At 46.9% G+C, this 24553-nt stretch overlaps 1 protein-coding gene across 5 annotated transcripts in view; it reads left to right on the top strand.

Annotated features, from left to right (window-relative positions):
- TNS3 (tensin 3) overlaps positions 1-24192 on the top strand; it is a 319311-nt gene extending 295119 nt beyond the window's left edge. For all 5 annotated transcript variants that reach the window (XM_064366692.1, XM_064366695.1, XM_064366694.1 and 2 more), the window contains 8 exons: positions 1767-1898; positions 5270-5365; positions 6188-6265; positions 7361-7438; positions 15870-16038; positions 18966-19034; positions 19133-19159; positions 21095-24192. In XM_064366692.1, the coding sequence (XP_064222762.1) occupies positions 1767-1898; positions 5270-5365; positions 6188-6265; positions 7361-7438; positions 15870-16038; positions 18966-19034; positions 19133-19159; positions 21095-21239 (794 nt within the window). In that variant the 3' untranslated portion in view covers positions 21240-24192. The remainder of the gene's footprint in view (positions 1-1766; positions 1899-5269; positions 5366-6187; positions 6266-7360; positions 7439-15869; positions 16039-18965; positions 19035-19132; positions 19160-21094) is intronic.
- The last annotated feature ends 361 nt before the right edge of the window (positions 24193-24553 follow it).

Raw genomic sequence — 24553 nt, forward strand, 5'->3', positions numbered from 1 at the left:
GTAATCCTAGCTACTTTAGAAGCTGAGGTGGGAGGATCACTTGAGCCCAGGAGGTTGAGACTGCAGTGAACTGTGATTGCACCACTGCACTTCAGTATGAGTGACAGAGCGAGAGACTCTATCTCAAAAAAATAAAAATTAAAAATTGAAAAAAAGTAATACATATTCAGCCCCCAAGTTTCTAGAATATGCTGTGAGAAAACATGCACCATGATTCAGGGTTTATTCCCAGGGTCCATGCCCTGTCCCAGAAGGGGCCCTCTCTTAGCCTGTGGGTCCCTTGCATGGGTGGCTGCAGGCCTGGCTGGTGCTCCCAGCAGTCTCGGGCATGCACAGTGAGCCTGTCTGTGTTTTCCTGCCCATCGTTCCCCTGTGTGCAGTTCAGAAGCTCCTGCTTCATCCCCAGGGGCATATTGAGCTCCTCCCCTGTGACCTCATCCTGCACACAGGACCACGGCAGGGCATTGAAAATTGTGTAAAAGAAACCATTCGTTTCATCCTGAGGCCGGACAGATGCCCTGGCTGTGGGTCCGGCCTGGCCTGGGGGCACGTGAGGGGCCTCTGTGGAAGTGCATTGTGGAGGTATTGACTGAGGCATGCTGGAGGCATCCCACCACTTACTGGTTTATGTTCTGCACCCTGATCGCTTCCAGACAGAGCCTTTGGCATTCCAGAAAGGCAGCATTTCCACGGCTGTAATTATGTTTAACTTTATACTCTAAATCCTCAGTTTTCCCCCTTTTTTAAAATAAAGAATAAATGTCTAGAAAAGAAATTCTGAGCCATAGTCTAGATATCAGGGAACATTCTGGCCTGTCTTGGCAGCATCAAGTTGAAGTTACTATCACCCTAACCCACTTCATCGTCTTCCTATGTCATGAGGTGGGACTTGGAAATGCCAGATTATGATCAAGAAGGGGAGAGGTATTTTGAAGCAATGATTCTGATTAGCTGAATGCCTACCAGTCTCACCAAGGAAGCTGGGTGACCCACCGTGCAGGGCCCTGGGTTGGCAGGCACATGGGGAAGGTGTCCTCAGCCCCATCCAGGCTGGGCTCATTTGGCCACGTCAGCCATGGAGCCACGGGATAGAGGGCCACCTCTATTTTGTTATTTCCTTGTTGAATCTCGGAATTTGTATTAAATTTTCAATAACATTTTGGGTATGCCCTTTTTATCATCAGAAAGTGTAACTGGAAACTTCTTTCCTTTTATGCTGTTGAAAGAGTCCGTGTTCTAAAATCTTTAAGAAAAATGCCACAGGGGGCAACGTCCAGATAGCGGCAGGGTGTGCTGTGGCAGCCTCCCTCCCACTGCCTGCTTCCCCCGTTTGTGTATATTTGGACCTGGTTCTGTTTCTTACTCGGCATGCGCCTCGGTGTCCTGGAATGTCAGGAGGGGACCATCCTTTGGATGTCACAGGTGTTGTGGGATTAACAGAAATCCTGTGTTTTTCCATGGGCAGCCCCCAGGACAGTGCTTGGCACCTCAGACTAGCTAAAGAGAGGGATGTTCCTGTTTCTTCTGCCTCCTCACAGGCAGGCCCACCCATGAAACATACATGACACCACAGAGACCTCCCTGAAGGGTCCCTCAACTGCAGCGACACATTGTTCTTCCAGCCAAGCAGTGGGATCCCGGCCAGGTCCCCACTGACTCAATTTTCAAAAAGAGTAAGGGGAAGAGGACCTATCCCAAGGTTATGAGTGGGCATGGACCTTTGTCTACCTGGCAGACGTTCATGTCTTTCTCCTCCTTTTCTCCAGCCATTGCCATGTTGAAGGACAAGGAGCCGGGCTCATTCATCGTTCGAGACAGTCATTCCTTCCGAGGGGCCTATGGCCTGGCCATGAAGGTGGCCACGCCCCCACCTTCAGTCCTGCAGCTGAACAAGAAAGGTGAGGTTACCACTTCCTATTGATCTGTTCAGCACATCCACAGAGAAGCTCTGTTCGTTTATTGTTAGGCTAATGAGATAGATGACTTTAACAATACTCACAAAGTTTATTCTTAGTATTTATTTTTTCAGGTATATGTTACAAAGTATTCACCTGATTGAAGAAAGAACATTAATTTGTAAATTTTATTTTTTTTTGTTTTGAATAGGTAATTCATTTCATTGTTCAAAAATTAGAACCATAGGAAACGGCATCCACTGAGCCCGTTTTGCTTCCATTTTGGTTCCGCCTCCCTCATTACCCTGTCACCTCCCTTGGGCAGCCATCTGGAGTAGATTCATGTGTGTCTTTTCACTGATTACCTGTACAAATGCAGGCAAACACACATTTTTATATGAAGACTAACACACTACACGCACTCTTCTTGTATCTGTACTCAATAGGGTATTTTTAGATGGATTAAAAGTGATACTAGAATAAGCCTAGCGTCATGAGATGATCTCGAATGCAGGTAAAGGACTATGCCTGCCTGAATCCTTTTTGCATTAAAAGTCATGGCAAACTGTAATGACTTTTGCACCAACCTGTAATAGAATGATTTCTATTTTTGGGGATATAATACCCAGTAATGGGATTGCTGGGTCAAACGGTATTTCTGCCTCTAGGTCTTTGAGGAATTGCCACACCATCTTCCACAATGGTTGAACTATTTTACACTCTCACGAACAGTGCAAAAGCGTTCCTTTTTCTCCACAACCTTACCAACATCCACAGATATTCACTTTATTCTTTTTTTTTTTACCTTTTTTCTCCCCTTGCCCTTTTTGCCCCATGATAGTCAACTTTGTGTGCTACCATGCCACAAATTCTAAGGAAAGGGAAGCTGTTCTTTCACTCTCTCTGTCTCCCCAAATGGAAATTGTGGACTGAGGGGACATTGTAGGTCCTTGGTTCCTTGTAAGGGCAACTCGACTCACTGGAAGTGGGGAAATCAGAAGCAGCTCAGATTTTAAACTCCCTGTGTTTACAGAAAAGTGAGACACCCACGTGGTTCACTCGTGCTCTTTGCCTAGTACTTGAGAGGATTTATCCAAATCCTTGGATAAAACCTCTACTTCATGCTTCCTGGAGAAAATCGCCTTGGAGTTACACCCTGTGGAATGCATGATTTGGCTGCCAGGCGGTCTAGCCTCAGGCAGGGCTGTAGCATTTCCAGAAACATCTATGGGTTCATTTTGGCACAGGTAATGGTGTGAGAGTGGAAGCGGGGTGAGGAGTGAGGCTGGGAAGGACCTGGGGCTCAGTCAAAGCTCAGCCCTGAAACCTGTGGATACTGAATGTCTTGAAGTGAAGTGGAGAGAAGGTGTGTAGGGGAGAAAGAACAGATAATTCTCGAAAAGTAGGATCTTCTAGCATCCAGAATTCCAGCATAAAAAGCCCAACAAGATGCTCCTTCTGAGTGGAAATATGTGGAATTTCTGAGTGGAAATAAGTGGAAATTCTGAGTGGAATTCAGCTCTCTTTGTAGCTGGAGAGCCAAATTCGACCTGATTGTTCAGGACTGTTCAAACCTTAAACTGAATAATGATGGCAGGAAAAAGGGTCTCAGGACCAAGAGCATCTGGCGAGTCTGCAGAGATGAGATTATTGCGAGAGCAGGAGTGGTGGATGGCAGCTCTTGGGTTTTGCTTGGCTCCTTGGTTTCCGTGTAAAGTTTTAGGGCAAGGACAAATAACATTTCTGCATGCATTATCTTTTTAGAATCTAGATGATGGTGTATAACTGATTCTACCTCCGTGCATGCATCCTGCCTCTCAGACAGACTTTGGACTCAAATCTTAAGATGAAGGGAACAAAATAGGGGATATTAGAATAGCAGACTTCAGGAAACCCAGCATTGTTGGTGGCCTCTGGGCGAAATCTTATCTGGCTGCTGTGTCTTCACACTGCCCTGGATTTGGCATTCAGATTTCACAATCCAAGGACAGATCTGAGCAAATAGTTTACCAGCTCATAAAGGGCCACAGCCATTTACCGTACCACCTCCAGGAACCTGGATATGGGACAGCTAGGGACTTTCTGGATGCTGTTCTCCAGAAAGCCTTGGACAGAAGGACTTCCCACCGAGCCATTTCTCACAAGTGGCATCCAGACCCATGCTTGGTGTCCTTTTCAGTTTGGAAGCCAGGCATCATTTTCCTCCCACAACTGAATGGCAATACGTTCTTATCCCAGTTTAATTCAACACAGACTTTTATAGAATCTGATCATTTCCTTTTCTGCAAGCTTTACTGGCCTTGTGAAATGCTGACACAGTGATATTTGTCACGTTTATTTATGGGCTTTTTTTTTTTTTTTTTTTGTATTTTTAATAGAGATGGGGTTTCACCATGTTGGCAAGGCTGGTCTTGAACTCCTAACCTCAAGTGATCTGCCTGCCTCGGCCTCCCAAAGTGCTGGGATTACAGGCATGAGTCACCACGCCCAGCCTTTGTCACATTTATAAACATCCTTTGGAAGCCTACTGTGGGCAAGGCACTGGGGACCACTCCCAACTCCAGTGGGTCATGTTGCCAGGAGGTTTCCAACATCCAAAATACTAGAAGTTCAGGCAGACACGCTCCCATGGAGGGTGATGAAGGAGGCCCCGGAACACAGAAATACAGCACATTGTAAAGGTCTGTTGGACTCATTAGCAGAGGGCAGTGACTTCTTGTTCTTTTGGTTATGCTGTTTGTACTTCTCCACTCTCAGACAATTTTGCCATTCAGTGACCTTTTATGATGTGTTTTCTCTTTGGACTCATGGGCTGGCCTGAAGCAGATGCACTATTTACTATTAATAGCAATGTGGTAGAGTGCTACTCCTGTGCCCCTGAGTGCTTGCTTTCTGGAAGGTTTTGCAGACCCAAGCTCCTTGTTAAATTCCACCTGGAAAACTGACCTTTTTCCAGCTCTTTTCGGCGATTCATTCTAGGTATCATTTTATGTCTGAGCCTTTCTCATCTCTCCTCTTTGAGAGGAAATTCAGCTGGAGATTCATGATCCTCTTTCTTAGCTGCAAGCTCAGTCCCTTCACTGGGGATTCTTGCAGAATGTTTGAGGGCCACTCCCAAGGACCTCTCCAGCCCCCACACTGTCACTGCAGGGGTTCCTGCCCTGTATCTGACCTAGCCTGTGCTCATTCGGCCATCCTGCAGCCCAGTTACCATTCCTAGGATGAAGATGGATTTTGGCAGCCTCTTGCGCAGTGTCTGGACTCTTCAGAGAAGAGCCTTTTCAACTGTCTTCTGGCTTTAGTGCTCTCTCTTTCAAATTCTCCCGTGCTCCCATTTTCAAAAAATTCTTCTTTCTTTAAATTTCTTGCCACAGCTGGAGATTTGGCCAATGAACTCGTTCGGCACTTTTTGATAGAGTGTACCCCGAAGGGAGTGCGGTTGAAAGGGTGCTCGAATGAACCATATTTCGGTAAGTTGCTTGAGAGATTGCCATCAGTGTTCTGAACTCATGAGGCCCGTATTCCCTCTGCTCGCTAACCTGAGGTTTGGGACCATCACTCTTGTGGTGGTTTACTCGTCGTTCAATCCCCAGTTCTGAAATCCCACTGATCTGAATTATTATCTTTAAGATAAACTAGATTTGAAATTGTTCTTTAAAGCTTTGTCAAAACCAAACATATGAAAAGCACTATACCAGAAGTAGGAATTACAGACTTCAGTAAGATTCTGTCCTGGTTGGCAGGCAGATAAGTCCTGAGAAGGTTGGAGCCCCAGTGTGACCCTCTCCCACAGGCACAAGGAGCAGCACAGAGCTCCCAACAGAGCACCCTGCCTTCCCTGCAATTGGGAACCTTCCCTACCTCATGAGCTTGTTGGAAAGATGGCTTGAGCCAGCCACACAAAGCACAGTGCAGCCTTAGGCATCATCGTTATTAGAGCTTTGTTAGGAAGCATTGTGCAGGGGCAATATACATGTGTAAGTTGGAGTTGGCTGGATGTCAGCCCTCCTGATTCAAGATCCAGCAAACTGTATGCTTTCGTCTTTGTAACTTGGCAATGATGTGTCTGTGATAAGAGGAATCAGCAGTTCCCTTTCCTTACCTCTCAACCATCTTGTGGAACTTGTAACTTCTTTGAAGTTTTTTGCACAAAGCTGCACAGTAATCTGACATATCAGTTGCTAAAAAGATAAGGGCTCAGCCTTTGCATCAGTTTCATTCCAGCTGATAAATTGAGCACACAACACCTACAGCGGTTGTTGACTCTTGTTTGCTGTCTGTCCACTTTGCAGGGAGCCTGACGGCCTTGGTGTGCCAGCATTCCATCACGCCCTTGGCCTTGCCATGCAAGCTGCTTATCCCAGAGAGAGGTAAGGGGTCTGGCTCTGTGTTGATTGTCTGTAGTCAAGGCCACTGGTTTCAGAGATCCATAAAGATCCATTGAGAAAAGTAATAAGACTGGAGGCTTTTTCATGTACTCATGGTGGAACCCAACAAAAGGCCAACAAATTCACCCAAATGAAGGAGAGAAGAGGAGACTCTGCTTCACCTGACAACTCCCAGATGGCTTTACATCATAGATTTTGTTGAAAGGTTTCTATAGAGCAAAAATTATGTAGCTTAAAAATACAAAATGCTCAGACAAAGAAGTCTTCAGGGTCATTGATGCTGGATTTTTACGTTTCTACAAAGTGGGCAAAATGTTGATGTTGTTGAACTTAGATGATGGATGCAATGTTCTTTTTACTTTTATGTTTGTTAGACAATATCTGTAATAAAATTAAAAACAACACCCACAGCCTGTCAGGGCGATGTGACCATATGTCCCAGTTTTCCTAAGCAGTCATGACTTCACATAAAAATGATCTAACTCAATATATAGGTAAATGTGATTTATCTTTCAAAATGTCATTCATATGACTAACTCAGTGATTAGAAAAATATTTCATTAGGCCTTGTCATCTCTACTTTTTTTTTTTTTTTTTTTGAGACAGAGTCTCACTCTCACCAAGTGCCAGGCTGGAGTGCAGTGGCACGATCTCAGCTCACTGTATCCTGCCTCCCAGGTTTAAGCAATTCTCCTGCCTCAGCTTCCCAAGTAGCTGGGACTACAGGTGTGCACCACCACATCCAGCAAATTTTTTGTATTCTTTAGTAGATATGGAGTTTCACCATGTTGGCCTGGATGGTCTCAATCTCTTGACCTCATGATCTGCCCTCATTGACTTCCCAAAGTGCTGGGATTACAGGCGTGAGCCAAAGCACCCAGCACATCTCTACTTTCGTTCAGAACGTGATCATGGTTTCTCTGGGTCAGATTATTGTCTCAAAGGGAAACTTTCAACTCTGCAAAACCATTGCATGTCACCATCTGGGAATTCTGTCGTCAGGTTGTCTAACTTTGTTATGAGGATTCTTGGTCAGGAGCAGGACTCATTTCTGTGTTTTCTTGCCCCTTCCTACAGATCCATTGGAGGAAATAGCAGAAAATTCTCCACAAACGGCAGCCAATTCAGCAGCTGAGCTGTTGAAACAGGGGGCAGGTCAGTAAATGCAGCTCTGTTTCCACATCTGGTGACTGGGGAGAAAAAGGATTCACTGACACAACTTCCTTTTGCACTTTCAGTATTCAGGTTTCCTTTCTTTCCTGTGAGCCTTGAAGAAGGTTTCCTTTTATAGAAGCTTGCATAGAGCTGGGTGGGGTGCAATTGTTGGGACATCGACCAGGGCTTCATGGGCTGGTCTGACTTGAGCAAGACTAAATTCAGTGGAATAAATGTCAAGCCCCGGATTTAGTTTGGGGGAAAATTTAGTAAGACAGGATGTGGGTGACCTGTCTTGGCAGCTGTAAATGTAGAAATGTTCCAGAGACGTGAGTCAACAAGTCACTTGGCATGAGTCAACGATTTGACCCACACTACCAGCAATCCCAGTGAGACACAAAACACCCAAGAACCAGCTCGCCAGAAAGAGCAGATCACTTAAAAAAAAATGTATTCTTAGAGTTTCTTTTTTTAGAGCAGTGACAGATTCACATTAAAATGGAGAAGGTACACCAAATGCACGCATAGCCTCCCTGCTGTCAACATCCCCCAGCAAAGCAGTGCATGTGTTACAGTTGATGAACCTGCATTGACACAGCCTCATCACCCAAGTCCCTAGTTTGTTTATATTTGGTTCACCTTGATGTCTTGCATTCTATGGGTTTGGACAAATGCATAATGACAGGTAATCACCATTATAATATTATAGTGAATTATTTTATTGTCCTAAAAATCCTCTGTGCCCCATCTGTTCATCCTCCCCCCCCACCAATCCCAGGCAACCACTCATGTTTTTATTGCCTCCATATTTTCAACTTTTCCAGAATTGTCACATAGTTGAAACCGTATAGCTAATAACCTTTTGAGGTTGGCTTCTTTCACTTGGTAATATGCATTTAAGTTTCCTCCATGTGTTTTTATGTCTTAATAGCTCATATTTTTTTTAGCAGCAAATATTTCATTGTCTCAGTGTACCAATTCAATAACTCATTCACCTATTGAAAGATATCATGGGTACTTTCAAGTTTTGGCAGTAATGAATAAAGCTGCTGTAAACACCCATGTGCAGGTTTTTAAATGGATGTAAGTTATCAACTCCTGTGGGTGGATGCCAGGAGTGCATTCCTGGATTGTATGGTAAGAGTGTGTTTAGTTTTACAAGGTACTGGCAAACTGTCTATCAATGTGGCTGTCCCATTTTGCATTCCCATTAGCAATGAATGCAGGTTCTTGTTGCCCCACATCCTTGCCAGAATTTGGTGTGGCCAGTGTTCTGGATTGTGGCCTTTCTGATAGTAGTGTGGTAGTATCTCATTGTTTCTGATGACTTACGATGTGGAGCGCCTTTTCGGATGTTTATTTACCATCTATATATCTTCTTTGGTGAGGTATTCGTAGAGGTCTGTGGCCTGTTTTTTTAACTGGGATTTTGTTTTCTTATTGTTAAATTTTAGGAGTTCTTTGTGTATTTTAGAAACTAGTCCTTTACTTGGTAAGTAGGCCTTTTGAAAATATTTTCTTCCATTTCATGGCTCACCTTTTCATTTTCTTACAGAGCAGAAATTTTTGATTTTAATAAAATCCAGCTTATCAATTTCCTATTTTATGGATTGTGATTTCGGTATTGTATCTTAAAAGTCATCACCAGGCCAGGCGCGGTGACTCACGCCTGTAATCCCAGCACTTTGGGAGGCCAAGGCGGGTGGATCACGAGGTCCAGAGATCGAGACCATCCTGGTCAATGTGGTGAAACTCTGTCTCTACTAAAAATACAAAAAATTAGCTGGGCATGGTGGCGCGTGCCTGTAATCCCAGCTACTCAGGAGGCTGAGGCAGGAGAATTGGCTGAACCCAGGAGGCAGAGGTTGTGGTGAGCCGAGATTGCGCCATTGCACTCCAGCCTGGGTAACGAGCGAAACTCCATCTCAAAAAAAAAAAAAAAAAAAAAGTCATCACCAAACCCAAGACCAGCTAGATTTTTTTCTAATGTTAGCCTCAAGGTATTGTTAAGTCTAGGGTCCATTTTAATTTAATTTTTGTGAAGGATGTAAGGTCTGTGTCTTGATTCATTTTTTTATTTTTTGCCTGCAGGTGTCCAGTTGCTTCTGTACCACTAGTTGAAAAATCTGTTTTTTCACAGTTGTATTGCTTTTGCTCTTTTGTCAAAGATTAGTTAACTATGTTCATGTGAGTCTACTTTTGAATTCTTTAATTCACCTATTTGTTATTTCACCAATATCACATTGTCTTGATTGCTTTAGCTTTATAGTAATCCTGGAAGTCAAATAGTATCATTCCTCTAACTTTGCTCTTCTCTTTCAATATTGTGTTTGCTATTTTTGGTCTTGTGCCTTTCTGTACTAACTGTAGAATCACTTTGTCAATATCCACAGAATAACTTGCTGGAATTTTGATTGAGATTGTGTTGAATCTATAGATGAAATTAGGAAGAACTGTCTTCTTGACAAAAGTTGAGTTCTCCTGTCCATGAATATGGAATCTCTCTCCATGTATTTAGTTTTCTGTATCTTTCATCAGAGTTTTATAGTGTTCCTCATACAGATCTTGTCTATAGTTTGTTAGATTTAAATGTAGGTAGCTTTTGGGAGGTGCTAATGTAAATGGTATAGTGTTTTTAATTTCAAATTTTACTTGTTTATTGCTGGTATTTAGGAAAGGAATTGACCATTTGTATATTAACCTTGTATCCAGCAATCTTTCTGTAATCACTCGTTAGTTCCAGGCCAGGTTGCTTTTGCAGCATTAGATGCAGTCCTAGTGGCCCCAGGACCACTTATTTTCTCTACAATTTGTATTATTCTTCTATGTAGCTTTCCTCTGTAAAATTATACATCACTGTGTCTGTTACCCAGCTAAAGTAAAATTGCTTTGTTTTGAATGGAATGTTCATAGTGTCTAAGTCATTATTTAGACTCTCCTTATGCAATAAGTTATCTGTGGCCAAAGTAAAGGTGAAAATAGCTTGCCCCAAATTGCAAGTATGCTAAAGCTTGAAGCTCCAAAATGAAAAGTGTAGCTGTGGTCATGGGTTTCAGGGCACATTCTGCTACTCAGGATTTTGATCTCTGGCAAATCACTTAGCCTCGCAGACCTGAGGTTTGTATCTGGTCAGTGGGGGTAATAATATTTCCATGCATAGCAGTTGAAAAGATGAAATGAATAGGACATTGAAAGTGCCTTGGGAGCGTTTTTCTGGCCCAAGAGGAATGGCCTTTCTTGGGAAGCTGGCCTCACCTTTTCCCTTGTGAGCTCTAGATCCCATCTTTGGGCCTGGACTGGTCCTGGACCACAGCCCCCAAATCTGTTTCAGGGGGTCCCTGGAGCCCATCATGGTTCTTAGCTTTCCTCTGTTAAAGTAACAGTGGACCCTGTCTGTGGGTCCCAGTGAAGTGTCCAGGATGCAAGAATTCACTGCAGACCTCTCTGATGAGCAGCTCACTTACTCTCAACTGAAAAGACGGGACTCCAAAACCAGATCCACTCTGATGGATTTATTTGTGTCAGTCACACCTTTTAAAAGTGTATTTGGAATTTTGAAAACATTTGATAGTGGTTTTTAAATCACAACATATGCATTGGCAGTGTTCAGAAAAGCATTGAAGATTGGTGATGGCAACAGGCGCAAAGCACTTGTCCTGCCCAGCTTGTTGACTCCTCTCTTCCACCCACAGGGCCTGTGCATGTAGTGTCTTGTCATCCCATGTCATAGACAGAGGACCCATCGTGACAGCCCTGGCTCCTGAGTGGCAGATCTAGGCCTGGCATTCAGCTCCCACGTCCAGCCATGCCCATATCCGCTCAGGGACACAACCCTGCCCATTCAGCCCTATATGGTAGCACCAGGGCACACGCATCTGTGCATTCTGCTCTTCTGATTTAGTACCTTCTCATCATGAGCAGTGTTTCAGTTTTGTCCTTAAGCTTCCTAGTTATCCTACAGTCACTCAGGAAGTGTGGAATTGATAGATGAATTGAGTGAATTTAGTCGATCGTAACAGTGTATCCCAGTAGTGCTTGTTTTTAGATATTTAAACTTTCTCTTCTATCCTGCCTTATCATTTTTAGGTACATTTTCCCATCTTTTAAAACTACATATGAAATGTATCAAACACTCCAATTTTTTAAGGGTGGGTCTTTATTAGAGTCAGACGACTTCACTCAGAACTTTGAGTTTGTATCTAATTATCTGAGTTGGGCATTTATATATTGGGCTTTTTCTTTAAAAATGTCATTTGTAAAACACATTGAGAGCTGCGAATGTTTGCTGTCCATTACATTAACCCCGTTTCCAAGTCGCAGAACCAGGACAGCAGATCTGTCACTGGAGGAGTGAGGCTGTCACAGTGACCACCCCTCAGCTGGTGCCGTCTTCACCTGGAGGATTGGCTGCAAGTATTTAGAATCAGCACAGACTGTAATCCCAGCACTTTGGGAGGCCGAGGCGGGTGGATCACAAGGTCAAGAGATCGAGACCATCCTGGTCAACATGGTGAAACTCCGTCTCTACTAAAAATACAAAAAATTAGCTGGGCATAGTGGCGCGTGCCTGTAATCCCAGCTACTCAGGAGGCTGAGGCAGGAGAATTGCCTGAATCCAGGAGGCGGAGGTTGCGGTGAGCCGAGATCGTGCCATTGCACTCCAGCCTGGGTAACAAAAGCGAAACTCCATCTCAAAAAAAAAAAAAACCAAAAGAATCAGCGCAGAACAACCATTGCAGCAAGATGATGGAACTACTGCAATCTCTGATGACCTCCAGCAATTTAGTTTTCTTTCCTAAACTGAACTTCATCTCGTGTCCTAATTTGCTTAGAGTCCCAGACTCCTGGATGTACAGTGTTCTTTGAGATGATCACGTCCAATTTCCACATTATAAAGACAGAGGAAGCCGAGACTCAGATATATTAGCAGTCAGACAACTTACAAAGATGAAAATAGACTTTTAATTTTCTCCAGTTTAATCCCTTTTCATTTGATAGTAAGACCATTATGCCTTTGCTCCAATCTCTAAAACAATTTCTATTTGTGTTTTAAGCCTCAGTTCTTAATTGTTTCTTGTTGAAGCAGAGGAATATAATATAATCCTGAAAAGAAAGACATTTCTTTTTACTAGCCTTATAATATTCCCAGAAATGTTATGGTTGCATTTTTTAGCATATGGTACTTATGTATTTTTTAAATAAAGTCATATATGTTCTTTAAATTTTAAAAATGGAAAACAAAAGTAAAGGAAAAATGACAGATCTGTTACCCCTAAGAAGTCCCTGAATATTGGGAGGAAGGGTGGACAGCAGGTTCAGTGTTCTCCAGTCCAAAGACCACTCCTGATGTCAACCAGATCCAATCATAGGCTGCCTTTTTCCTTGTACTTGGAGTCATGCTGCATGTATGATTCTTTTCTCATCTCTTAGATTAATAAGTTTATCCATGTTTTTTACAAACATAATGCAAGTCTCATTTTTCATGGCTGCACAACAGTCCATCTGGACCTGCACGTAATTCACCTCCTTATGCTTGTTCATTCAGCATGTTTCTGATTTTTAATACCACAGACAATGCTTAGGTGACCATCTTTCTGCATTATGTCCTCTTTTCTGAATTCTGGATTGCTGCCTTAGGACAAATTCCCACATGGGGGCCCCAGACTTTGTTCTGTGTTATCAAGTCCCTTTCCCAGAGTAGCCAGCAATTGACAGAGCTCCATGCCATGGGTCTGGTGGACGCCTTCCTGGTAACTCCCACTGGGCACCAAATCTTCATCTCTGGCATGAGCACTTGGGCCAGATGCAGTTGGACAGTCACAGCGTTGACCCTCAGGCAGGCGCAGGCATACTTATTCTCTGCTGGAGAGAGGCTTTGAAGCACTTGGTGTTAATTGGCTGATGTGTCCCCTCCATAGAACAGCCACCCTAATGGCAGCATTTTCTTCTCTGCTTTGAGAAGTGATGACATAGCTCCTGCATTAGGGAGAGAGATTTCCCAAACAGCAAATTCCTACCAAACTCTAGCCAGCAGGACTGCTCCCCATCAGAAAGCCATTTGTGACTCTCTCAAGAGTGTATGGGTCTGGGCTATGGCAACCGTGGTTCTGTGTGAACTGGTTGAGATTGTGCCAGTTTTGTGGAATTTTCCTAGTAAGTTAGGTCAAAATTTCCCCTTTTTTCTCTCTTTCATAATGCGTGATTAGCATTACAGTAATGCCAGTAAAATCCTAGACAGGCTGTCCCCATCACAAGGTCTGTTTTGAATTCTCCAGGCTCCCTCGCAGCTCCCGTCTGTATACACACATGCTTTTTATTTTCCCGTTCTGATCATAGCAGACGTGGCTTTTATTCTGCTTTCCCCGCTGATTGCTGATGACGTCTCTCCATGCTGCTGTGTGATTTTCCTGGTTACCGCTTGCTGGCTGTGTGGTATTCCACTGAGGGGGCTCATTTTACCCCTCTCCCATTTCTAGTGTGTTTCTGGTCTTTCCCACTATAATAGGAATATGATGAATATGTGGCACAAATGTCTTTCTCTGCAGGTTAGCTATCCCATGTGGTTATAGAATATTTCCTTTCTCAATCTCCTTAGAAGCGGGACCTCTAGGTTACTTCTAGGTGTTTCAGATTCACCTGATAAATATCACCAAGTGTATTAGTCTGTTCTCATGATGTTAATACAAACGTATCCGAGACTGAGTAATTTATAAAGAAAATGAGGTTTAATGGACTCACAGTTTCACATGGTTGGGGAGACCTCATGATCACGGTGGAAGACGAAGGAACGGCAAAGACATATCTTACATGGTGCCAGGTGAGAGCGTGTGCAGGGAAACTGACCTTTATAAAACCGTCAGATCTTGTGAGACTTACTGTCACGAGAACAGCGTGGGAAAAACCCACCCCCATGATTCATTTACTTCCCACTGGGTCACTTCCACCACACATGGGGATTATGGGAGCTACAGTTCAAGGTGAGATTTGGGTGGGAGCACAACCAAACCATATCACCAAGCTATCATCAAAAATGCGCTCAGGTCCTCAGAGTGTCTTCAGCTCTAAACACAATGGCCTTTGCTGTGGAGAGAAAGGATGGTCCCGCAACTCAGAAGTGGCCCTGCACTCTGACACCCAGGGACATCCTAGCCCATCTGTAGGACTGTGTGTCAGCGCACCCTGCAGCACACCAGTCAGACCACCTGCCAGCACATCTGCCAGAACATCTACCAACACACCTGCCGAACCACCCGCCAGCACATCTGTCTGTGCACCTGCCAACACACCTGCCGAGCCACCTGCCGGCACATCTGTCTGTGCACCTGCTAAACCACTTGCCGGTAGGCACGGGCCTTGCTGGTTCTAGAAAGTCAGACTGCAAGGCAAAGAGAAGATGGTGCTGCTCCATAGGCCTGCCTCCCCCAGGAAAACACGGCCGAGGGAGACAACACCACCCAGTGCGGACCGTGCATCCGAGTACTGGGATGTGTTGCTGTAGACTATGAGGAAACACTCTTTTTCTGTTAGTGAAACTTTAGAGGTCTTTGCCATGGAATTAAGATATGTGCACGCTCACATAGAGGGACTTGTATACAGCAGACAGGGCGAGTGAGTGAGAGCAGTTCTTTTCCTCAGGAGGACGCCTACTCGGCCTTCGGGCAGGAGAGGGCCTGGTTTCCTTCAGTGAATGAGCTTCAGGCCGAGCCTGGATGTCTCGGAACACCTCAGTTTCACCCACGGCCCAAAGTCGCATGTGTACTTGTGTTTGAGCTGCAGGATCACAGGCTAGAAGGGAGAGAAGGGTTGTTATGGAGCCCAATTGTTTTCCTTCCCCCAAGAGGAGGTGGGTGGGGACAAGACCCACAGCCCTCCCTTGGCAGCACGAGGAGCCAGGACACAGGCAAGCCTGGGCCACTTACTGGCTCTTTCCAGTCCATTCTCTGAGCTCACTGCAAGCCATTTCTTCTCTTGGCAACCAGGATTCCAGGACACATGCTTCCCTCACAGATGTTTCTCGAGGGCTCCTTACCTATCATGCTAATGTGACTGTTGTCCAGACCCACCCTGAGACCAGAGAAGATGCCTTGGGCTCCACCTGGGACATGAGGGTTTAATACTGCTGCAGGGCGAATGGAAAACTCCTTCTGGCTGGGGGGAAGGCGAAGCCACACAAGACGTGTCTGCTTTGCTCTAGTAACTCACTTATTCTCTGCCTTGACATGGGAGCAAGTGCACCCTTGGAGCACTCACCGTTCATGCTTTCAGAATTAGGAGCAGCAAAGGCCATTTGCCCTACATGCACCCAGGACAGGCCACATGTGCAAGTTGTTAGTAAACACGAGGTTTGCACATCAGCAACTGACAGTGTGTTAGCAGGACATGCCTGTCCCAACAGTTGCAACTAACCTGTGTCCCCCTTGGTGTCTTCCAGCCTGCAACGTGTGGTACTTGAACTCTGTGGAGATGGAGTCCCTCACTGGCCACCAGGCGATCCAGAAGGCCCTGAGCATCACCCTGGTCCAGGAGCCACCCCCTGTGTCCACGGTTGTGCACTTCAAGGTGTCAGCCCAGGGCATCACCCTGACAGACAATCAGAGGAAGTGAGTGCCTGGAGGGAGGCAGGAGCTGCCAGCAGGGGTGGGGCTGTCACCTTCCTCTTGCTCTTCCCTAGAGTGAGTGGTCATCCAAGTAAATCGTTAGCCGTCCTTGAGACCGTCAGTAACCCAGCGTCTGTCTAGGCTTTTTTCTGTCATTAGACAGGTCCTGGGAACTACATAGAAACTATTAGCATTTGTTCTGAAGGTGATTTTTCTTAGAAATCAGTAAAATTTAAAAAAAAAAAGACATTTGGTGTTTTAAAATTATACACATAATTTGCAAATGTTAAAAGCCTTTTTAACTCAGTTACTTAAAAACCCTCTGATATTATGAACAGAATCCATTGATCTTGGAACCTATTGTTTTAACAGTGGGGCATCTCCTTTCAGGTGAGAGTATGACTTCAATATGTACTATTTCCTTTGACCAATTTCCAATGACTTTCGTCAGAGCTGTTACTGAGCCAGTTGTGCTGGAGCAGATGTTCCTGCTGCAGACCTTTACTGAACGCCCAGCACGAGCATGGACAGAGCAGCCACAGGCCTGTTCCTCTCTCCCTCCCTCCAGAGTGCCATCCCTGTTTTCAGGTCAAGGTCAGGGTCAGGCGCGTGGCTCAGCCCCACTGTGTTTTCACTGTCAGTGTCACGGGCACAGCTCAGCTGCACAGTGGACTCAGGGTCCAGGACATGGCTCGGCTGTATGGTGGACTCATGGTCAGGTTCAGGGGGCATAGCTTTGCTGTTTGGTGGACTCAGAGTTAGGATTGTGCCTTGGCTTTATGGTAGACTTGGGGTCAGGGACATGGCTCATCTGCATGGCAAACTCAGGGTCAGGGCCAGGGGCGTGGCTCATCTGCATGGCAGACTCAGGGTCAGGGCCAGGGGTGTGGCTCATCTGCATGGCAGACTCAGGGTCAGAGTCAGGGGCGTGGCTCATCTGTATGGCGGGGTCAGGGTCAGGGTCAGAGGGATGGCTCATCTGCTTGGTGGAATCAGGGTTGGGAACATGCCTCAGGTGCAAGGTTCACCCAGGGTCTAGGTTAAGCATGGCCCAGCTGCACGGTGGACTCAGGGTGTGTCGGACATAGCTCAGTCACACAGTGGACTCGGGGTCAGGGACATGGCTTAGCTACACGGCCCTCCTAGGGTTTCCGCTGGATGTGGCTCAGCTGCACGGTGGACTCCGAGTCAGTGTTAGGGGCATAGCTGAGCTACATGGTGGACTTAGGGTCTGGGATGTGAATCAGCTTCCTGGTGGACTCAGGGTCAGGCTCAGGGCATGGCCAGGCTGCCTGGTGGACTCAGGCTCACAGTCAGGAGTATGGCTAGGCTGCCTAGTGGACTGAGGGTCAGGGTCAGGGGCATGGCTAGGCTGCATGGTGGACTCAGGGTCTGGAGGCATAGCTTGACTACATGGTAGACTCAGGGTAAGGGTTGGGCTCCTTAAGGACCCTCACAATGTTGACTGTTCCCTCCCCACCGCTGCCCTTGAAGGAGCTGTTATTTCTTCATAGGATCTGTTCTATGTGCCCTTGTCAGGGGTGTATTTTTTTCTGTGTCTCTTTAGTTTCCCTGCATTCTTTACGCTCCCTGGAGATGGGTCATGTCCACATCAGTACAGATCTTTCATATTGTAAGAGACAGAGTTCAGACTGGCTTATTCTGGACAAAAGGGGCATCTTCTCACCAACAATCAGCCTTAAAAGGCACCTGTTTGAGAGGGGCTGCTGGTGGCTGCAGGGTCACCTTGCACTGAAGCACCCCCAGGCTCTGCCTCTGCCCTTGCCTGTCTCTTGGCCTCTCCCTTCATCTCCAGATGAGCTTTACCCTGTGCCAGTGCAGAGCCACTCCCAGAAGGAGAGGGTTGACCCCAAAGCCAGCTAGATTGGCCCAGCCTGGACACAGCTGAGTGTTGAGATGGTGTCCTTTGGGGTCCATGTGAACTGGGTGGATAGCACTCTTGGAAGGAAGGGCTAGGCAGGTGAGCCGGAGGAGGATGCCCCAGGTGGTCTTGTCAGTGACTGAGGGCTGGCAGGTGAGCCTGGATGGAGGTCTCCATGAGGGTCGTATCAGTGACAATGTGGAGCCCTTCCCTAAGGAACGTACCGTGCACAGCACTTTACCACTCACTCAGTGTTCCCAGATCTATGACTGCATCTGACTTGGGCGTCTGTCCTGTGGAAAGAGTGGGCTGCTATTGTGATCCTCTTTTCACAGGCGAGGAAACCGAGGCTCAGAGCCTGGAGGCTGTTAGTGGTTCCTCACAACCTTGCAGCCAGCAGTGTCTGGCAGGGCTGGAGGCGCTTTCTTGTGTCCATCTCACACCCACCAGCTTTTCCAGTTTGTTAGGGCTTCCTTTTTTGCGGGGAGGGATGGAGTCTCACTCTGCTGCCCAGACTGGAGTACAATGGCGCTATCTCGCCTCACTGCAACCTTCGCCTCCTGGGTTCAAGCAATTCTCTTGTCTCTGTCCCCCGAGTAGCTGGAATTACAGCTACATACCACCATGCCCAGCTAATTTTTGTATTTTTAGTAGAGACAGGGTTTCACGAAGTTGGCCAGGCTGGTCTCGAACCCCTGACCTCAGGTGATCCACCCACCTCGGCCTCCCAAAGTGCTGGGATTACAGGTGTGAGCAACCATGCCTGGCCTGTTAGGACTTCTTGACCTCATTCCCACCTTCCACACAGCTGGCAGTTTTGGCCCGTGTGGTGCTTCTGTCTACTGGTGACACAACCGTTCTGCCCAACTTCATGACATCTGTTGACTTTGAATGAACACACACTTTCTTCTCTCCAAGTGACGAGTAAAAGTATAAAATGTTTTCTGCTACAAGAATCTTCCTGTATGGTAGAGCCCGCCCAGTGCATCCCCGGTCTCCCAAAAGCCCCAGTAACAGGAGCCATCCTCTCTCCCCTGTGTCCCAACAGGCTCTTCTTCCGGAGGCATTACCCCGTCAACAGTGTGATTTTCTGTGCCTTGGACCCACAAGACAGGAAGTAAGAAATTTGCATTTTTATTAAGCGAGGAATCTACTTAATTCTGTCCCTTAATGTAAAAAATTAACCTGACCCTTTTTTTGTCTCTAATTTGCAAGGTGGATCAAAGATGGCCCTTCCTCAAAGTAAGTTGCTGGGATTTCTTTACATTGTCTCTGTCTACAGTTACAGTCCAAAGTTGGATTCTGTTCTGGATTTCCATAAGGGGTGCCTTATAAGAAAATGATGACACCATCCCAATTGCTTTACAAAGAAGAAAGTAAAAGTTTTCTCGTTATGGACGAGGATCTGGAGGCTGTTAACTTTTCTCCCAGCTGCTGGGGGGATGTGCAGTATTGACATGTGTCGTGTAACACTGTGGCACAGATACAGGGAGATGGATGGCACAGCCTTTTTGGTCATTTGGGAGAGGATGGGCTCAGCAGTGCTCAGGTCTGCACGGCTAGAAGGAAGTGCTCCCTGTGTGCAGGTGTGTGGTTGAGGCGGGGGTTCCAAATTTACCAAATGCAAGGGAGGAGGGACTTCATTATGCCCTTGCTCCACAGCCAGCCAGGCAGCTGTTAGAGGTCCCTCTTTTTGTTTTTTTGAGACAGAGTTTTGCTCTTGTTGCCCAGGCTGGAGTGCAGTGGCACGATCTCGGCTCACTGCAACTTCTGCCTCTGGGATTTAAGCAATTCTCCTGCCTCAGCCTCCCAAGTAGCTGGGATCACAGACGTCCATCACCACTCCCAGGTATTATTTGTATTTAGTAGAGATGGAGTTTTACCATGTTGGTCAGGCTGGTCTCACTCCTGACTCAGGCGATGTACCCGCCTCGCCCTCCTGAAGTGCTGGGATTCAAGGCGTGAGCCACCGTGCCTGGCTTAGAGGTCCCCTTTTATGAGCACACTTTCCCTGGCTCCCTGAGTACCATGGCCTTGCTTCATTCACCTGTGCTTGTTCCTGGCCCAGTGTTGCCATCAGGGCCAGCTGGGGGACCTTGCCCTAACCTCCCACTCGGGGGCACAATGGGCTACATCCTCCCAGCCTGGTTTTCTCAGCATAACCCAGATTTAATGACCACAGTGCCTGATCACAGGCATCGTTCCCTGGAATCCCGGTTTCAAATAGCTCACCTGTCCAGGGGCTTGCTCAGTGTATGTGTTAGCAGAAGGGAGGATAAGGAGAAGAGACCCTGGTACTGATGAGCTGGGCTTCCCAGATGGGGACTGTGTTCTGGGCACACTCCCTCTCTGGCTGGTCTCAGAAACACAGGCTTTCATCTGCTTGGAATTTGTGACTGTATTGGGGTTACTCGAGTATCATTTCCACACCCTTCTGTGGTGTGGAAACTGCTAAATTTAAACAAAAAAATCCTTCATTTTTCTAAGAGAAGAGTCCTTTCCCCAGGATTTGAATAGGGATAATGGTTGTTATTATGTGAAGTGCAGGACTCATAAAAGCCTATTAAGATAATGACTCTAATTCTTCTAAGAAAAATAATTCGATGGGCTGTTCTTTATAAAAAGCCCCCTGAATTCTATGTAGTTTGTAATGCAGGCTTCCAAGGCCTGAAAGGAGCGCCTGGTGTATTTCCCCTATGGTCCCGGTGGGTGGGAGTGTCGAAGTCCAGGCAGGACTGGCATTCTGGCATCGTCTCAGGACCCCCTGAGTCCCTTGCTGCTCACCTTGTAGACTGTGGTCCCGTATGTCAGGGCTGGGGCTCGGGAATCTGCAGGGACAGGTGTCCGGGGATTCTGGCCCTGGCCTGGGGAAGCATCTATAGAGGAAGTTGAGCCTCAGCTTTGATTCAGGTCCTAACCTGGGGCTGTGGGCAGGCCACTCACCTCTCAGCCTCAGGGTCCTCACTGCAGAGCTAGAGTCAGACATCTCATCTGCAGGTCTGTGAAGGCTGGCGGTGAAGTACATGAATGGATAGCCAGCAGGGTGCTAGGCACATGGTAGATTTTTGATAGGTGGCATTTAAGATTCCTCCTGGCAGTGCTGCTGGTAGCTGGAGGAAGTAGAAGCTTGGGACCTTGTGGGACACTGACCACTCTGACCAGACTTTCCTTTGGCAGAGTCTTTGGATTTGTGGCCCGGAAGCAGGGCAGTGCCACGGACAACGTGTGCCACCTGTTTGCAGAGCACGACCCTGAGCAACCTGCCAGCGCCATCGTCAACTTCGTATCAAAGGTCATGATCGGTTCCCCAAAGAAGGTCTGAAAGCACCCCCTCACACCCCAGACCCACTGATGCCTCTCGAAGCCCTGGAGACAACCGTGGGGTGAGAGTGGGGTCCCCACTTTGTACCAAACCGATGAACCTGACATTCCAGGCCCATGAGGGGAAAGAGGATCTTCCAGCTCTACAAAAACAAGAACAAACATCACTGTGAATTGGCCTTTCCTGAAAGTGACTTATCTGACACATCTCTGTAGCCACATGCTTTTTGGGTAAAAGAAGCTTGGCACGGGTGTACCACCCCCCAGGGTCCCCGTGGGAAAGGTATCTGCAAGGAAACAGCACAGAACACGAGGTGGTCCCCACGTCCCTGGCACACCAGCATTCCGGGGGATGAGGAGTCCCAAGCCCTTGAGGCAGAGGTGCCGAGAGACTGCCCTCCTTCCCCATTGGCATGGGCACTCCTGCCCAGCTGCACCTGAGGCCGGGGGTCTTCCTCACCTTGTCTTTCCAAGATGGAGATGCTAATGAAACTGAGAAGGGGGTGTGTATGTTTAACGAAGGTTTGTGCAAGTCAGGCCCTTCTGGAACACTGGGGGGCCTACAACGAGGGGCCTTTGCGATGATGGGCTGTGAGGATGGGGGTGGTGGGAGGAATTGGCCACTCCACCAGGGTGAGTGCTCCATGCTTCCAGCTCACCCATGGCGAGCTGGGTGAGCTGGGCTGGGGAGAGCCTGTGAGGACCCTGAGAGGAGAAGCGAGAAGAAGGAATCAAAAATGCCATTTCTATATAATTTATATTTTACTTATGCCAAATTATTTATGATAATTAGCCATTGCTATGCTGTACCAGTATCAAATGCTGCAGCCTGCCAAGCTGTGATTTTACGAGGCTTGTCCCCATATAGGACACACCGCAGGCCCCTGGCCACCGAAATAGTGTGCAGTGGACTTCAGGCACTGCTGTTAAGTCCCCCACGTGCGGTGCCACCCAAAGGTGGCTTTGCCTCAAGCAGCCCACCCCGACGTTTTACTCATTGGAATGTCTTTCTTCGATTGTGGATGACTTCCTTTCTGATGGGGAGAGTCTAGAAGGGATGGAAAATGCCTGGATTTAAACTCAGCATCCCCCACACGGGCTTTTTGACCATTTTCAAGCCTGACGCTGCACAACCTGAAGTTCCTGTCTTTTTATCCGCCCTCCTCATGCTGCTCCTTGGCACTCTGGGCTTCCTGTTGGGGACCCTGTGTGCTTGTGGCATGCATGAGCAGAAGGGAGGATGAGGAGAAGGAGAAGAAACCCCGGCACTGGCAAGCTGTTTTTGAGTGCCACTGTTTGGCATCATCTATGCCACCGAATCAGCTGTATTTCGGGCTTATTTCAACCTGCCAGTGCCATGGTTTTCTTGTTTGAATCTGTCCGTGATCAATGGTTTGGGAGAATTCGGGACCCTGGAACATCCCCAGAGTGACAGAGAAGACTAGGCTACGTCGGAATAAGGCCTTGGCGTGCTCCTCTCACAGCCAAGGTGCTCTGCAGGCACACTGACTGTCCCGATTGCAATCCAGCCTGAAATTCCCTCTCCTCTGCCTTCAAAAGTCAAGTCCCCACTCTTAGGCCACACTGGTGTCACAGACTCCTGTCAGGGAGCTGGGGTTTGGGAATGTGCTTGTGAACTCTGCTTTAAAGTGAAGGGCCAAGCAAAACTTAGCAACAGGCAGAGTTGGAAGCAGCCAAATCACAGGGTGTTGTGTGCATGTGTGCACGTGTGTATGTGTGCATGTGTGTGCGTGTGCGTGCGCTCACGCATGCATGCGTGTGTGTGTGTGTGAAAGCAGGTGGACATTCCACTTTTTAGCTCCTATTGAAGCACCAAACCAAGTGCCTCATTTCTGTGCCAAATGTTTGCCTTGGTCTTTGTGGACCTCCTTCCCTAACGTGCGGTGGAGTGACTGTCAGGAAGTGCTGGCATTTTCGGCAGAGCCTCATGTGTTGGCCCTGATGTCTTTGGCAGAGGCTTCTGGCACCTTGGTTTTTCATCCACTGCAGGAATGTGGCCATGGGGTGCAGAGGTTTGTGCTTTCCTCAAGAGGTGCCTCATCCCGAGATGGCGTCTACCCATGTTTAACCAAAAGTTTGCAGGCCAGTTCCTTTATCCTTCTGACGAAGGATGAAGGGAGCCAAAGGGAGAGCTCGTTTAGAAGTCAGAGCAAACTAGGGTCGCAGTATTGAGAAGCACAGCCTGCCAGGGAATCACAGAGACATTGGGGTGCCCACGGTGGTCCTCGTGAAGCCATGCCTCCATGACATTCAGGAAGCCGTGCAAATGTGCTTTTTGAACTCATTGGCCAGGTCTGATTTTTACACAAGGTAAACGTGGTCAAGGGCACCAGGGAATTTGCTCCAAGCAGATAGCTCCTTCTGAGGAACCAAAGGAAGCAAGCTTCCACAATTTCTGAAGAGCTGGTATAGGAGATTTCCTTCTTCCTTTCGTGTTACATGTGCATTAAACAGAACAAGATGTGTGTCATCACAGATTGTACTGTGGACTCAGAAACCGTGAGAGAGCCCCCACCATGGACTCCGGCTCTAGGGCCACAGGAAAAGGAACATTTCCAGGCATTTTGCCTCTAGGGCTCCCACTGGGCAGGCGCATACCGCCCTGGGGAGTAAATGCCCAGAGTTCACGAACTGTGCCCAGTGCAGCATGTTATGGCCAGGATCCTACTAACTACTCAGAAGAAGAACGTATTGTATTCCTCCAGTGTTAAGCTATAGCCGTGTTAAAAGTCACCGTGCATTTATCCTCAGCATCAAATACCTTGTAATGTCCTCTCTGCCTTACTTGTTAGTGCATATTTTTACTTTTCTGATACTGTAAAGAATATATCCAGTATGTAAATGAATGTTCTATAAATCCTTTGTATAGTCATTTTCTCTGCTCTTTAAATATCATCTCTATTCAGAGTATAATAAAATTATCAACTTGGTAAGCCTCCGTGAGACAGGTATTTGAGTACCCTGAAGTATGTTTGTGTGTGTTTGCACATGTGTGTATGCGTGTGCATGTGTGCAGTTTTGTGACTGTCTCTGCACATGTGTGCGTGCGCTTGTACAGATGTATGTCTGTCCACATGTGTCTGTGTGCATCTGCGTGTGTGCTCATGCATGAATGTATGTTTGTGTGTTTACAGATCAGTGGATTCAGTTATAAATTCACAAATGTTTTGCCTTCAGGAATGAAATGTTATATTCAAAGATCTTTGAAGATTAACCACAATGCACAGTGTTGGTAATGGGTCCTGACATGTTTTTGATGTTGCTAGGAATACCCCGGCTGCAGGACACACCCCT

This window comes from Aotus nancymaae, unplaced genomic scaffold (genome assembly GCF_030222135.1).
Source record: "Aotus nancymaae isolate 86718 unplaced genomic scaffold, 86718_ANA_hifiasm-v0.15.2.pri h1tg000065l, whole genome shotgun sequence".
In the NCBI taxonomy this organism is placed as follows: Eukaryota; Metazoa; Chordata; class Mammalia; order Primates; family Aotidae; genus Aotus; species Aotus nancymaae.